General features: G+C 40.4%; 1 protein-coding gene across 13 annotated transcripts in view; it reads left to right on the top strand.

Moving 5' to 3' along the window:
• Nucleotides 1-16,704, top strand: part of ptprua (protein tyrosine phosphatase receptor type Ua) — a 206,771-nt gene that overhangs the window by 56,454 nt on the left and 133,613 nt on the right. For all 13 annotated transcript variants that reach the window (XM_061059292.1, XM_061059280.1, XM_061059282.1 and 10 more), the window contains exon 2: nucleotides 1,686-1,814. In XM_061059292.1, coding sequence (XP_060915275.1) covers nucleotides 1,686-1,814 — 129 coding nt within the window. The remainder of the gene's footprint in view (nucleotides 1-1,685; nucleotides 1,815-16,704) is intronic.

The raw sequence follows: 16,704 nt of genomic DNA on the forward strand, positions 1-16,704 counted from the left end.
AAACATGAAGGTCGTGGATGTTTTATAAGTTGTGCTGTCTTTTTTCATTTGTTTAATAAGGCGTAGTTTGCAGCCAGCAGTTTAGGGTCTTCTAGTTTGACAGAGCATTGAAATGAAGAAAATGATGTCATCTATAAAACTTGATGATGCAATGATTAAAATGACAATTTTACCATTTCAGAAATCTTTCAGTAATAATGTCATATCACTTAACTCTGAATATTTTTTTTGAACGTTGACACAAGGTATATGGTGAAACGAGGATGCAAAGATTTGGAAATCCGCCCAGTATGTCTTTGTTTTATGTCCATGATGCTTTTGAAATTTGCTAAAAACACATACCTTCTCAAAGTGCTAAAAATCCTGTATTTCTATACTCAGCATTTTAGTAAAAAGTAGGGGGGTGGGGAGTAGCAGAGAGAACTCCCATGATTCCCCGCCTGCCTCAATGTCATCTTCTGTTGTTGTATTGGTTGAGAGCCCCCTGGAGGCGGAATCTACATACTGTGCCTTTTAAAAAAAAGGCTAATAAAATGTATAAGATGGAAGAACTGGTATGCATCTTCTCCATAGTGTCATTCATACTGGCATGTTTGATTGATTATCAACTCTCCCCATCTAATATTTAAATGTTTTTAAATGCAACCTCCGCAAACAATCATTTATTTTAATCATTCAAATAATCCATCCAATCATCCAGAATAAATCAGGTTCCAGTTTCTCCTCAGAGCAGGCGTTAAGACTTGTGTTAGCAGGAAAATTAGAATGACAATGATCAATATGAAAGGTGTTCTGGTCCAGCAGAGTTTGAAACGCAGCGATAAGTGATGCTGTGAGTTTAATCAGCGTCCAAATTGAATTCATGTGAAAAATCAAATAACATCTTTAAAGCCACAGTTTTCGATCTGGCCTTGAGTCAATGTTTTCTAAAAGGACTACAAACTAAGAAAATAAATAATATTGTGTCTCAACTACAGTATGTTCATCAATAGACAACCTCCATCTGCTCGACACATGCTGGTACAGTATGGCACACCTTACACATGTCCATACAAGTCCGGCCTCCCCCGTCCAGCCCATTTATCACAAGGTTTAAAGAAGTGTGTGTGATTTCTCTAACCAATTAAACAAGCAAACACTGCAGCCCCCTTTACTTTGACAACCAGGCCGGTGGCTTTAAAAGCCTGTGGTTTGTGTGATAATGGCAGAACAGTGAATGGAACCATTAGAGGCCAGACAGGGTCGGGTCACCTTCACAGGCTAAGAGCCGGCCTGTTGTCGTCCTCCATCAGCTGAAGAACCCCTTTCCCCTGCTTCTGCCACTGCTTCCCATTATTCCTGCCTTTCTGCAGTGACCCGTGGCTGCTGTGTCATTTTCACAGCACAGGGCTAATTGCACCAAATGACAGCAGATTTGGAGGAAATAGATGGATAGGCAGCCCACTTTGACCACCTGATGCTAACCATTAGCTGCAATTTGCTTTATAGCTGTAAAAAGAAAAAGTCCTGTAGTTTATAAATTAACACATCTACAGTGAGCCTGTGGTGATGTAACAGACCAATGATCTCTGTGATGCATTCCTCCATAAGTTTTCTCCTGGTGGCATGTAGCAAAGAAAGTTTTCTAATGGTTTAATAATTCACTTGTACCTCATTTAATATGGATGTTGTCTTTTCGTCTTCAGCTGGCTGTACCTTTGATGAGGACTCCGACCCGGGCTTGTGTGAATACCGTCAGGGCCAAGAGGACGACTTTGACTGGCAGCTGATCAGGACCTACAATTGGCCACACCCGACCCCAGATCTTCTACGAGGTAGGCACCGATCTCTATCACAGTTGAAAGCTTGTTCTTGTACTTTTAAACCTTGGCACCCTTTTTTAAAAAAAACATATTTCGGGTAGGTACGCAAACGTTTGGAAATAGCTCCATTTGATGCTTTAGCCAGCGGCCGAGAAATGGGCTGTAATGGCTGAGATGTAATCTTTAAGGGCAAGGGCACCAATTGAAAGTTTGTGTGACAAAAGTGCTCTGAGGTTGTCAAAATTATATTTTTACACATTTTCTAAAATAATGATTAGATTACAAACTTTACTGGATAGTTTATTCAAATGTCTGAAGATACAGACAGTTAAAGCAACTTGTACTGCTGTAGGGACCATATTTGGGTGAAGGGGTGGAGCTAGAGATGAGCCAGTGGTTGGCCAATGCTGAGATTTAAAAGCTTGACAGTCCATGCCTGAGATAAATACTGGTATTTAATTTTTCACCATGTTGAATACTTGTTATTTTCGTTGTAAAGTTGGGCATTTTAACATGGGAAATCTATGGGTGTTGTCTCACTCTTAGAGCCGGCCACTAGAGGCCAATCAAGGAACTGCAGTTTGTGAACATAAGCTGATAAACTGATTTTAGCCCAGAGGTCATGTTTGGTTTGACACTATGATGAATGTGCAAAAGCTTCTTACCGTTTTTGCCTTTCAGTATGATCAGAAGGCATGTTTTAAGACTTTCAGAAAATGGCTCTTGTATGATACCAACACGAGGGAACATTTAAAAGTAGAGGGCTCAGGAGCAAGATAAAATGCTCAGGAGAAAGTTTACAGGCGTTCAATAATTCACTCTTACAGCCAGACAGACAGTCATTAAAACGCTATCTCAGTTTTGCAGTCAGGTTCCTGCAGCAGGTATCTGCAAATGTTTGTTGTGTTAAAAACAAACATGCATCCGAGACGCTCTGAGAGTCTGATGATATTTACCATCCAGTCTAGAAATAGAGTCATAAATACAAAAACACGTCACAGAAGAACTCACCAGTCTACTATAAAGCGGGCTTGCCGCAGCTTTAATGTGTTGTGCTGTTTTTTTTGTTTTTTTTTTACAGATGCTTCATTATGGGAGCTCTGTGGATGTTCTAAATCAAATAATGACACATTTAATGAAAACCAATTTACAGCAGTCTGAATGGGACTGTTTGTGCAGAATTCTGTCAATTACCATAAGTCCAAACACAGTCTGCAATAAATTAGGAGTCAAAACAGTAGGATGATCATAAAGGGCTTGAATAGAGAGAGAGAAAGAGTTCAAAACAAGGAGCTAAGGAACTTTATTATCACTGTTAGTGGTGTGACAGATGCTTTCAGAAGTTAGATGTTTACATTATACATTAATTTATAAATGCAACTTTTGTGGTGAAATGTAATGGTAGTCAGGAGTAAGAACATGTCTTTATAAAGGCAGAATGTGCAACATTTTACACATAAATAAAGCAGAAAACAAGTATATCCTGTGTAAATGTGTCTCTGAGTCATGACTGTCTACAATGAGTGAGAAGCTCGAGGCCCACCAGCTGTATTGTTGTCAGCACTGTGTTTACATCATGTTTACATGGACGGGACGGCCTTGTGTATAAAACTGTTTCAGTCAAGGACTAGAGAAAAGCAGAATAACATACTCACTGCTTATTTTGATGTCACATTAAGTGTCTTTAGGTCACGGTCGTTCTGTGTCAATTTATGTGCAATATGAAGCTATGAGCTAACTAAAGTGTGCTAACATTAGCCTGCTAACACAACAATGGGGGACACGGACAATTTTGTCCGATGCTTGCGCTTAATTGTGCTTAATTATAGTGCGTTCTCATTGAGAACTCTCATTAAGCGGAGGCTTCAGAGTAGCGGAGGGTTCGCCAAACAGCAGTTTGTTAATTGTTTTGGTTTAATGCTGGTGCTCATCTACTGGATCAAAAAGTTGCACGTTCTGCCTTTAAATTGGATTGGATTGTAAAATCTTAAATGTTCATAGAGGGCATTTTGGTGTGCATCACAAGTCCACACAATCTATACAAGTCATATAAAAAATACATAAAGACATATTTAATATATAACTCATATGAATGACACCATGATAGGTGTGCAGTGAGATGCAGAGTCCAACATGTCCATACTAGATGTGCAAGGCAACAATTCTTAATTTGTAGAAAAAGAGGGGCTGGTGGGGGGGATGGGAGAACTGGTTGCTCAATGGGGTCAAAATAGATGAGAGCATGTAAAAAAGTGTGTCGGGTGCTCTTGGATAACGGGGGAGAACATCACACACACATAAGGGGAGGACACCAAGCACTCCAGGCAGGAGGGAAATACTTATTATTATTCATATTTCCTTGAATCGCTCGTGTTTTAAGTGCCTGGTTTCCTCCCCGTTTAATATCCTACAACTTGTTTGAAAACGCAACTTCTCAGATATATCGATCTGATTTGGCTCTCTTTGCATAAGTACACCTCCTCCCTGCTGTCATAAGTCTAAACTCTACACATAGAATCAGATCACTTCAATCAAATAAACCCTACCAACACAAAAATTAGTTAATTAAAAAAGAAACATTTCCATTAAAGAGAAATCTCACAATTTACAAAATAATTAGCTGGGAGTGACTGTGCTCACCTGGTCCTCAACTAGCATAAAAAACAAACCCAACAGTTTTTTTTTCCCACTGACTTCCTCTTTATTTCTAGACTGCTGCTCAGCAGAATGTGGGGGATATATAAATTGCTAGAAAATGAAAGGTGTTTTCCTCCGGAGCGTCAAGAGAAGCGACATCAGCATTTGAGCGCAGATGGAGCTAACTGTCAGTCAGCTTTGACAGCTGTAGACACTGTGATGGGAGTTTTTCTTCCCCCTGCACATATACATACTCTGTATGATTCTTCCAAAGGCTCACAGTCATCAGCTACAGAGCAGCAGTGTTTCTGTCTGTCGACCTGTTACCTGTTTAACAAACAGCTGCACATGAGAAACATCAGCGTGTGTTTGTTCTGTGTATTGAATCCTGCTTAGAGGCACAGAGGCTGCTCTACTGGCAGAATGCCTTCATATTATTTATTCATTACTTGTTTCTGTATTTATTGATGGCCTATTCTGATTGTGGCTTCATTATTTAATAACCCAGAACACGATTATTGTGTGTTTTGAACAGATGAAATTATTTATAGGTCTAAGTGTTTCAGGGAAAACTAAATGATGTAACAGAATAGAAATGCAGATGAGTGATGTAACAAAGTGTTCTGTCTGACTTTCCATTCCATCCCTATGAAACTTTAAGGCCTGTGTCCATTAACTCTGATTTTGTGCTGGCAGTTTTTGTTTTTTTCTCTCTGCGTTTTCAGCGCTCAGCGTCCAGTCTGCAAAAACGCCCTCGCCGCAATCACAGCGCTCTCCGTTGAAAACAGTTCCGCTTTCCCTCAATTTTCATCAACGTCACTGCTCCCAAAACTGGAGTCAAGAAGGCGCCGGGACTTCTGCGGTCATCTTTGTCATCAATAATGGCAGAGGGAAAAACTAGTCTGACTTTTTGAGGGAAGCATTTTTTCAGGGCTTCAGCTGCTGCAACAGCAGGATTCATTTACATTGTTCATATATTTGTTGGAGATATTTCCTCGAAGAAGAGCTAATATGAAACATACAGAGACATTTTTAGACCGTACGGTCACTACAGAGGGAAGCGATGTGCTGTGAGCCAACTTTCATGACCTGGCTAGTAACTGTAAGCGCAGCTGAGAAGAGATTTTGTGGTTACTGGAAACATGGTCCTTTAATGTGCAAAATAACAGATCATGAAAAAACTCTGTTGGTGATTTCACACATGCACAAATCTCCTGAAAATAACCAGAACATTTCAGGATGAGCTACATTTGTGAACACATTTTTCCCACCCAACATTCTCCCAACTTTTCCTACCAGCCCCCTGGTTATGGTTTCTGTGTGGAGTTAGCGTGAGCTGATGTTTAAATGCAGCAGGCAATATTCAGTAACGAGTAAGATTGAGCAGCAGGGGATGATGTTGTTTTTATCACGCTGCGGGTGCATTACTGGTGCAGTCGTTGTGCACATTATGAAGCTGATTTATCTTTTCTCCTCCCAGTATGTTCCTTTCATCTTTATTTATTGATTCTGTGAATTTATTCAGTTAACATTGATGTGAAGGCAAACCCTGTCATTACAGCGTTTATATCTGCTTCGACCGCCATATCGTAAACATTGTAAACTTTATGATGACCGCACGTCACACCCCCTCCGTCTGACACTGGAAACTTCAACCCGCATAGAACATATGTGAATAAGATATTTGGAAGATTTCTGTTGCATTTTCAGGACAGAACAGAAGAGAAGCCCTCATATTTCAAAAGCTGGAATCAGTCAATGTTTGACAAAGAATCCATTTTGAGACAAAAAGCTCAAGACTTACTGCAAAAAAAGTTGCTCTCCAGCCATCTGATGAATTGTTCCAGCTGCTTTTTGAATTTCATTATGCCTCCAATCTGAGCTGGAATCTCTTTAAAAGAAACTACAGATGCACCCCCACTCTCTCTCTCGCTCTCATTTCAGCAGCCTCTAGAAACTGCGGTAAGTTTGGAGGATGATGCAAGAAATTCGTAAAACAAGATCACCCTGGTTAAAAATAAAGTAGAAGCTGACGAATAATGATTGCACTTCGCTGACCTGCAGTGAAATCTGGCTGTTTCCACCAGAAATCACAGCAGGCTCTCGCTCACGTATTAAAAGAATGTTTGAACACGCTTTATTTCCCCTCTAGTTGAATGTTTTCCGATGTTAAAATAGACCTGCAGCCTTTACTGTCTGTGCGCCCGCCAGGTCCTCTCGATTTATGCCAAACAATCTTATTACCCTGGACGCTGCTCCATCATCAACCTCCTGACAGCTTGTTTTCCCCACGTTCAGTCCCTTGCTGCTTTTCTATTTAAACCTGTCATGCGTCTACGCAGGTGGCCTGCTTCCAATCTGCGCTGACATTTTACGTATACATGTTTATTCAAAGTGGTGTGTTTTTCTTCGGAAACGCTGTACAAACACACACATGAGGGGAAGCATTTCTAGAAGTGTGCACGGCAGGCTGCTGGCTCGGGTAAATTGTTGCAATTTGTGGAAGGAGCCGACAGACATCCGGGATTTCATAATTCATTCGCAGTTACCAAGAGCTTGTTCCGCTGTTCCAGGCACGGCTACCCCGAGGCGTGCTGGGTATGTTAAGGAACTCCCCGGGATTGGTGGAGTCTAGCATGGGTCATTGCTGATTACACTTCCTGGTGTTCCTCAGGGGCCGGCAGCGTCACAAAGGCATACATTTCATCTTCTTTTCATCCATTAGAGAAGGTCAATTTCAGCACCGTGCTCGCATGAGTGGGAAGTTCCTCTCGGATTGTGCTGGATAGGAGATGAAGATTTGATGTATATCTGTGTAAGATGTCATCATCAGAGGGATCCGATTGTGGGCCAACTTATGGCGGTCGTAAACCAATGGGGACAGACGCATGTGCTGACGCTGATATTTCACGGCCTGGTGACTTCATATTGTCAAAAGCAAGTCAAGAAGTTTGAAGTGCGGCTGAACACACACTCCTGCAGAGAGCTTCCATACAGCCTCGTGTGTCTCATCACCGTGCTCAATAGGATATCCTGGACAAAATCACTATGAAGTCACTATATAAAATGAAGAAATATCTTTCAATGATGCACTCTAAAGCATCGCCAAAAATAATAAACTGGCATAGTTAATCAGTTATGCACTGAGGGTTTTTTTCTTCATCATTTCTGTAGACATAGAGGATCATTAAGGCTGCTATGACTGTGAAATTTAAATTATGCCACTTTTTTCAAGTCATTTTCAGAGTTTTTGTTTAATAAAAGCGGCGTAATAAATGAATCACACCAGTTAGTTAATCTGGCTGGACAGAACAAAATGTGTATTAATAATGTAACACACATGATAACAGTCTGACAGCAGCTTCAATTCACTCCTATTCAAAAGTAGGCAGCAGGGGGATACGTCCAATAAACGGAGAAATAATGAGCGAGTCATGCTGTGTCACTGGATCAGTGCAGTGACTGTTCATCAAGGTGGATCACAGCAGCAGACCAGACTAGCATGAGTCAGCAGTTTTTCCACATATGCCCCATATGGAATCTGTACTAGTGCGTATGGTGTCGTTTTGTTTAGTATGTAAAATAGATTGTTTCATTTGGTTGTCATTACCGAGTTGCAATGCTAATTATGTTAGCCAGTTAAATGCACAGTATGTAAAATCCGCCGCCACGGGTCTCTCAATCAAAACAATAACAAAAGATGATGTCGAGGCTGGCGGGGAATCATGGGAGTGATTCTCCCTGCTGCCCTAGCTATTTCCTTACTGCCTTGTTTAGTTATATACGGTACTGACTGAGATTCCCAACAAGCACAGTCACACTCAAACACATGCACATACACATACTCACACACATGCACATACACGTACAGGGTGTATCACATGTTTATTCTCCCTGTTAAACATTGCATCAATATGTAACCCTAACCCCTAACCCTAACCCTAACCCTATGTAATACAGGGGAGTGTAATTGATTTGCTGTCAAGCTGTGAGGGAGCTCTGCATTTGTTAGAGTGAAATAAATTATTTTACCTGCTCATCCAAAGTGTGAAGTGAGCTGCGGTGGTTCAGTTTAGACGCAGTGATGAACAGCAGATCTGTCTTTAACACCCTGCAGCTCAGGAAGAATATGCAAGGTCAGAGTTTTCCACGAGGCCCTCTGAAGTAACACCACAAATATACGTTTTACCTCGAGTTTTTCCAAGGGCTTTAAATTCTTTCTGAGCCGCTAAAGAGACTGCAATTGAGACAACAACTTAGTTTATTGGGCACCAGCAGCTCAATAGTATTGATTTGCGTCCGGCAGCCAGTGGAATACCAATGACATGAAACATTGCAGCTAAAAAGGAACATGTTACGCCCCTCAGCTTTGCAGGCTTTTTTCCACCCCAAACACTTTACTTCTTCTACATTTCTCAGCCTGCATGTCAGAATCCAAAAGTACGATGTGAGATGTCTGTCTTTTTTGTTTCTGTTTGTTTGTTGGAGCATGTGTGGAGGGCAGATGTAATGACTGGTCATGATAGACAGTGTTTCTGCAGTTCTTTTAAATTGTGAATTGAACTACTGGATCAGAAGAGCTACATTCACAGACGCTGCAAGAAGATTCCATTGGAGTTGTATGAAACTACACCCACGATAGGCAGCTTTATTGACTTATATTTACAAAACACATGAATAAATTGACCAGCTTTAATCCATATCACCACAGGCGCCCTTTGAGAACTGGTAGAAAATAAACGGGTCCAAATCTAAATCAACATTTCTGCTGCAAAAAAAGAAAATTTCTTTGCAATTTATGGATTTCAAACATTTTTTAGCATTTGCATTTTGAGAATAAAAACGGTTGTAAGTGTATCCAATCACTGTTTAATCATGCACATGCAGTGAAAAGCTAGTGTGGGGTTAATTGCAGTTTGTCTCAACAAAATTAGGTAATTAATCTGTTATTTTCAGCCAGGGAAAATAAAGCTACATCTGTAAATCAAAGTGAAACTTTCCCCACTTAGTTAATAGAAAAGGACAACTTGAGTGCAGCCACTGAAATCATGGGCAGAAACCTTAGACTTTAAATATTATGGACGAAGCCTGAGTGACGTCAGCCATTTGTTCCTGCAGGGGGCTCTGAGGCTCATCGACAGCTGTCGCCATGTTGGAAATCCTGTCTCATCCTTACTTTTAATCAACCTAATGACAGGCTGAGAGCTGGAGCTGAGGCGGGTTTTAAGCCTCTTGATGAACTGTTACATCGCGCCCACCTGTCAATCATGTCAGCTACTTTCCTAACTATGGATAACACGTAGCGTTCTCAAAATCAAAACCGAGCCGTTTTTAAAGAATTCACCCCCATACAGTGTGTGCCAGTGATGACAATAACTAATCAGACCTATTTCATTTGTTGTACCAGGCTGTAAACATGTTTATTTACGCTGTAAAAACTGCTTTTTTTTTAGCTGTATGTGACTTCTGGTGTTCCTGGAGCCATCCTCAAGTGGATACTCGACGAACTGCAGATTTTGCACTTCCGCATTGGCTCCATTTTTCAACACCGGAGTTTGCCGCTTGGCAGAAACATAAATTGTAATCCAGATGAGATTGAACTTTCCTCAAGATACTTTTTATCCAAGCAATGTGACAACGTTGGCCTTGAGATTTCTTCTAACACTCATCCTCAACTTTCAAACAGAGACAGAATGCAAATATCATTTGGCTGGCAGGAATAAAAAAAAAAGTCCTCATCAGTGTCAGATTTGGTTCAGAATAAATCACCTTTGAGCAATAAAAACGATCTCAGCTCCCGTCCAACATGCACGTTTAATTTAGTAAAACTTACTCAGACTTCTGAGGCTAGTCACCCTTCAGGGATCGGACATGATGCTCATTTGCTGAGCAGAATTTCAGAATGTTAGTAGTTTTTTTTTTTGCCTCCACCTCTTACCCCCTCACCTGTTCCCGCTCTGCTGTTTTTTTTTCCCTTTTAACACTGCTGGCTTTGATGATCCAGGGCCAGGAGTAGAAAAACTAACTAGAAGGCAGAATGACTCTTTGCATTTAAATGGCACATTAACAGAGAGCAGTTTCTCCATCATTTGACTTTAACAAAATCTGTTAGCAATGGAGGGTCTCGTTGTCGAGGTAGAATATGAACTATGACCAGCTGAAGGGCCTAGTCATTAATACTGGTACCAATCAGACATGTGTGTTTAAGTCTAACTGCAGTAAAGCATGAACATTGGCATCTGCAAAAAAATCTCAGTACTTTTACTCAGTAGTCTTTTCCTTAACCATTTAATGCTTACCTCTCCAACTTTAAAGAGTTATTTTACATTTTGAAGAATTCACTTTAATGCATTCCTGCCAAGAGTTATATTAGAAGATATAAACTACTCACATGTTGTTAAGTAGAGAGCAAGAAGCCACACAAAAGAAAACATGCCAGGCTCTTTCTAGAGTTCAAAAAATGTAGCTCGCAGCTCAGTAATAAACATTGTTAGCCAGGGGCTATGTCCCATGTGTCCCATCCATGGTTGTCTCCATGCTGGAAATGCTGTCTCACCCTAACTTTCATTCAACCTAACGCCAGGCTGAGAGCTGGAGCTGAGGCGTGTTTTAAGCCCCTTGACAAACCAATACATCGTGCCTGCCTGGAAATCAGGTCAGCTACGCACCTTATTGGGAATAACACTTATCCTTCATAAACTCAAAACAGGTGCGTTATCAAAAAATCCCCGGCTCCCCATACAGTGTATGCAACTTGCGCATTGGCTCCATTTTTCAACACCGGACTTTGCCGCTTGTTCTGACCACACAAAAATTCACAAAGAATATTAGATATTAATAGCAAACCAGTGTTAATGTGTTAATGTGTAGGCTTTGTAGTGAGCCATACTACCTGTGTCCTTGTGCTTTTCTCCTGTCTATGCTAAGCTAAAGTGAGCTATTCTAAGTGCTGCCTTGCCCAAGCTCCAAAATATCTAACGCTGTCTTTAACAGAGGACAGATAGACAGTCAGTATACTGTATATATTCTGATTTGTGAAAATATTGCTTAAACAACAGAGTTTTTCAGGGGAAGCTAACCTTCCTTTAGCCATTAGCATTTACACAACTTCATATCACAGATTTCTGTCAACTGTGGAGATCCCAGACCAGACAAAATTAAATATGCATGATTCTGGGTTATAGAAGGAAAGCTGTGCGGCTATCTCCAGGCACTCTAGTAAGAGGACGTGGAAGTCTGCACCCTGAAGAAGACCCTGTGTGGTTAAAACCAGTCTGCGTTTCTGTGTTATTCTAAAAGTTTTCACCATAAATATCCTGATTAAATAAAAACACTACATCCTGGCTGGAGCGAGAGAGCCTCAAGATAGCCGTGCAGGCTTCCCTCCTACCTCAGATAATAATTAGTTATCTTCCGCAAGCACCTTATGTTACCTGTAGTTTACCACCCTGCACCGAGAGCGCCCAGTTCTTCTAACACATTGTCTTTCAGTCTGGATGCTTCTTTGTAATGTCACCAGTAGTGCTTGAAACATTTGTTCTGTCTTCTGCAAGCGAGCAATTTGAAAAAAAATCTAATTACTTAAATAGAGACAGTTTGTTTAGAGTTACAAAAGTATTAATTCTTGTATATAAACATGTACGAATATTACACATTTTGCAAATATTTTAGATTGTGGTTGGCTTCAATTGATGCAGAATGGACATCTACTCAAGTGGAAAATGTGTCTGACCATTTACCAGCCTATGATACTGGGAATCTTGACCCTTTAGCTTCTCTTGAAGAAGTGCAACTGTTGATTCCTCCGAGGCTGTAAATGCACTTTCTTTCATCAGACCTAAAGGGGGCGGGACATAAAGTGTGTGTGTGTGGAGACTGAAATCGCCCGCTAACTTCCTGAGTCAAACCATGAGAGACTCAAGAAACGAAAACAGGGGATGGAAGAATATATTGTGAAAGAGAAAACTCAATGTAGATTAAGGTAGATATACAGGCTGGAGGAAAGTGATGGAACTGAGTAGGCCGACTTTTCCATGTGGAACTTTTACTTCCCTGTTGATTTTGTATCCTCTTGTGCCGTCAAGGAGCAAATGCATGTTTATAATCTCTGTGCATCAGTAGAGTATATTATTCTATAGAAATCACGTTGACAGCACGTGTTGATTGGTTTATTATGCTACCAGACAGAGATGTGATTATGCAGGCTCCATCTGATTCACCATTGTCTTTGGAGAACTGCGACTGACCACTATAATCAGCGTTTTCAATAGGCAAGATTTTTCAATGGGGTATGAACATAATATAGCCACGTTCTTAAAAGAGATTAAAATGCGAGGAGAGAAAGTAATCACTTGTGAGCTTTGACACTGGCATTATTAACGGTTGATTCTTTTTTTTATTTTTACCCCTGAGTGTCACATCTTCCCGACAGCTAATAAGGAAGAACACGACGCAATGCAAGAATAACAGGTTCCTTATATTCTCAGTCGAAATTAACAAACCACATATGTTCACTTCTTACAGTTCCGTCTGAACTTTCACAACTCCTTACTGTGACTTTTTTTCTTTTCTTTCCTCGTGTCATGTTCAATCATAGGCATGGGTGAGCTTTATAAATAAAAGTGCACATTTTCTCCTCAGATCCACGGGAGAGTAGTCTGTCACAGCAGCAGGTATGATGGTATGAAAATAACGTGTCAGTCCCTCTGTAATTAATGGCAATTTCATGGCAGTCAAGTAAACAGGAGGACGGCGTGCAGGGCAGTCACATCAGGTGACAACTTTGTCAATAACATGACTCATTCCATTAGCAGTGGGATGGTTGCATTCCCCGCCCCTGCCTGACTCGCCTTTTGTTGAGATTTAATTGCTTGAAATGGGTCCAAAAGATGCCAAAATAACATATTGACGCAGGTCTGTCGGCAAGAAAAGGAGAGTAAATGACTTTTTGAAATTGTGTTTTTGAAGGAAGTTTGTTTTGACTATTTCTGATGCAATCCTCAAACGTCAGTGGTGTCTCAGTGCAGATAGACTGTTTGATGACGGTGCTGATGGACTTTCTGGCGAGGGACGAAAGACTCCACCAGTCTGAATATCCATGCAATGCAAATTCATGTGTTTGCATCTTGAGATTGGAGTCTTTACATCAAGTGGGTTCTGTATAAAAAAAAAACAACAAGGCTTGATTTTAGGCCTCAGACAGAGTGCTGTTGCCAGGGGCGATTCTAGAGTCTGTTGGGGCCCCATGCTAAATTCACTGAGGGCCCCTCCAACTATAGCGTTCAACTATCACCATTATGTTAAAAATAATCTGACAGCAATGGCAGCAGAGCAACAACATTGAGTGCTGTCAGATGGGGCCCCCTTAGGGAGGTTTCCCACTGTCATTGTAAACTTTGCACATACTGAGCCACTGCTAATGATTGTCAGTCCTTGAGTGGCCCCCTACTGGCCAGGGGCCCCAAGCCTTACCTGTTGACAAGCAGCACCTCTGGCTGTTGAAAGTCATTGCAACGGATTAGTTCGTTTTTATTTCAGGAAACACTCCCTTTCAAAATTGTGGACAACCAAAGTTCAACGTGATTTGCTCGTTCATTGTTTAAATTCTTGAAGTTTTATTTTTATCTTGTTTTTGTCTAGCTTGCAAAAAATAGCATGGTTTACTCGAGTGCATGGAAGAAAAGCTTGACAGGTGATTATCTTGCTACTTCTCAGACGCTTCATTAATTAAATATTCAGTTCACATCTCAACAACCTGCAGCTCTATTATCATTTTACAAACCTCTTACTGCTCATGTATTCACTCAAAGAATGATCCAAACTGGCTTTTTTAGTTGGAAATATGTTTGTTAGCTTGCTATCTCGCTTGGAAGCTAACAGTTTTTTATCTTGCTTTTATAGTTTTTTTTGTACCACCATATTGAACACACAGTGTTAGCATGATACACAAAAAATAAAGCTGTTGGATTAATTTGAGTTCAAACAAAAAAAACAAAAAACTACTGTATTCATGTTACAGAGGTAATCTAAGGACAAGAAAAGCTGAGTATGGTCTGTGTTCCAGCGCTTTCCAATCTCAAGGTCCTCTTCATGATATCTTGGACCGAAGCACTCCAGGTTAACTTTTGTGCTTGGTAAGCAAGCTAATTTTTGGTGAGGTGGCCCAAATGTGTGCCTTTATTTTTTTCACGTGTATCACTGATTAAATGTTTAGTTTACTATCAAAACTATCATTCATTTAGAACTCCAGACAATTCAATTTAGCCTGTCGTCCCAACAGCAGTTCAAAAACGCTTCTCCAGTTGCTAAGGACTTCCAGAAATGGATTCCAGTCTGCCTGTATGTAAATGTTATACCTTAAACCCACTCCGTGTGTCCTCAAAACACTCTCATCATTCAGCCTCAGTTTTTGAGTCTGCGTATGTGGCTCTGGAGTCCATATCCTAACACGGGGGGTCAATCGCTGCGGCCTCTCTAAGCCTCTCTGCAGTTTATGAAAGGCATTTAGAGTGGATTTGCATTATTTATTAGCTTTGCTTATGTGCCCTTCAGTGTTTGCTTGAGCTTTTAATACCTGGTATTAACAGCACATTGCGCAGCGAGTGACTCTTCCAACAAACAGGTCTCTTCTCTCACATACTGATTATTATGGGGCTGCTCATACCGCCTGTTAACTGGTTTATCTAAATACATGACCGCTGTTCTCATGTCGGCACAAACGCCACAGACACCTGATAAATCACTTGCTTAAACACGTATAGCAGCCTAGAACGCCACATATGAAGTATTTTTAAAGCAGTAGAAGAGACATAAATGTTTGTGTGAATCAGAATATCTATTTTGTCGGCTGTTGATCTAAATATACAACTTGAGTCTGGGAGCAGGCGGTTGTTCTTACTGCACTGACATGTTTTTATATTCCCAATCACTCCAGGTTTATTTATGGTAACACGTCGCTGGAGTTAAGTATACAATATGAGTGCAAATGGATCGTTAAGTTACATAAGTCAACAGTTACAGGGTGAGGAGTGTGAGTAAGAGTAAGAGTGCCTTCCTCTACTTATGTTAAGTGTACAGCAAAGTGCAGTGTTGTGGCTAATAGCGCATATTGTGATTATAAGGTGTTACACAGGTTAAGCTGCTTATTTGCATTTCCATTTCCATATCCTCGCACAAATATCCCTGCATACCTGAAATAATCAAATAATTCCAACCTCACTTTACACTTTCTACTTACAAGAGCAGCGCAGCATGATAAGATGCCTTTGTATACTGTATGAGCACTTCTATTACAGTTTTTGGTAACTGGGATTAGAGCTGCAGAGTAAAACCTGGAATTTTCTTTAGAGGGATTATTTGTTATCCTTATTTCTTATTATTTTCTTGGGACATTTTTAGGGTTTGGGATATTCCACCTGATGTGTAATATTTTGATCAAATGTCAATTTAAGTTATAAAACCCTGTGTCCAGTAAAGTTGGGATGCACAATGTGGTCATTTTCCAAACATTGACACCTTGTGTTTCATTAAAAATGGCAGTAAAGGCAACATGTCAAATGCTGAAGCTGAGAAATGTCACGGTTTTTGGGACAATTAAATGCTCATTTAAAATGTGATCCCAGAAACATGTTTTGAAACAGTTAGGAAAGGGTCATGTTTAACACTTGGTAGCTTCTTTTAACAAAACTTTGTTCTGTTTACAATTATTATGAGGATTCAATGTTTTGCAATTCAACAAATTAACATTTTATAACCTTAACCACAATGGCCAAGCTTTTTTGGAAACTGTTTTGTACTTTATTTTCCTTTAATAATAGAAAATTATTATGCATTCATGCTTTTATTTTTAGTTACACTGCACTGAGAAAGGATTTCATAAACTAATGGCCGTGATAGAGGAACTGATGAGGTCATCTTAGTTCCAACAGATAGTTTTAATGGCTGCCATGTAGACTTGTCTTCTATAATACTGATCCCTGTAAGCCCCCATCCAGACTCTCTGCTCCTCATTTTCCTGCTCTATACCGTCCTGCTTTTCTTCTGTCTTTTTCTTCTAGTCAGTTTTATCTTCTCTTCTTCCTCCTCAGGTGCAGACAGTCTATCTTTAGGAAATATTCCCATATCCTCTCGCTTCCTCTCTCTCTCTCTCTCTCTCTTTCACTGTCAGCGTAATTGATATATTATATATTATAGGTTCCCAAGTTAGGATGAGTCATTTGCATATAATGGGCTGATAACTGATGTACTAATGAAAGCCTAGAGCCGT

This window comes from Labrus mixtus, chromosome 16 (genome assembly GCF_963584025.1).
Source record: "Labrus mixtus chromosome 16, fLabMix1.1, whole genome shotgun sequence".
Taxonomy (NCBI): domain Eukaryota; kingdom Metazoa; phylum Chordata; class Actinopteri; order Labriformes; family Labridae; genus Labrus; species Labrus mixtus.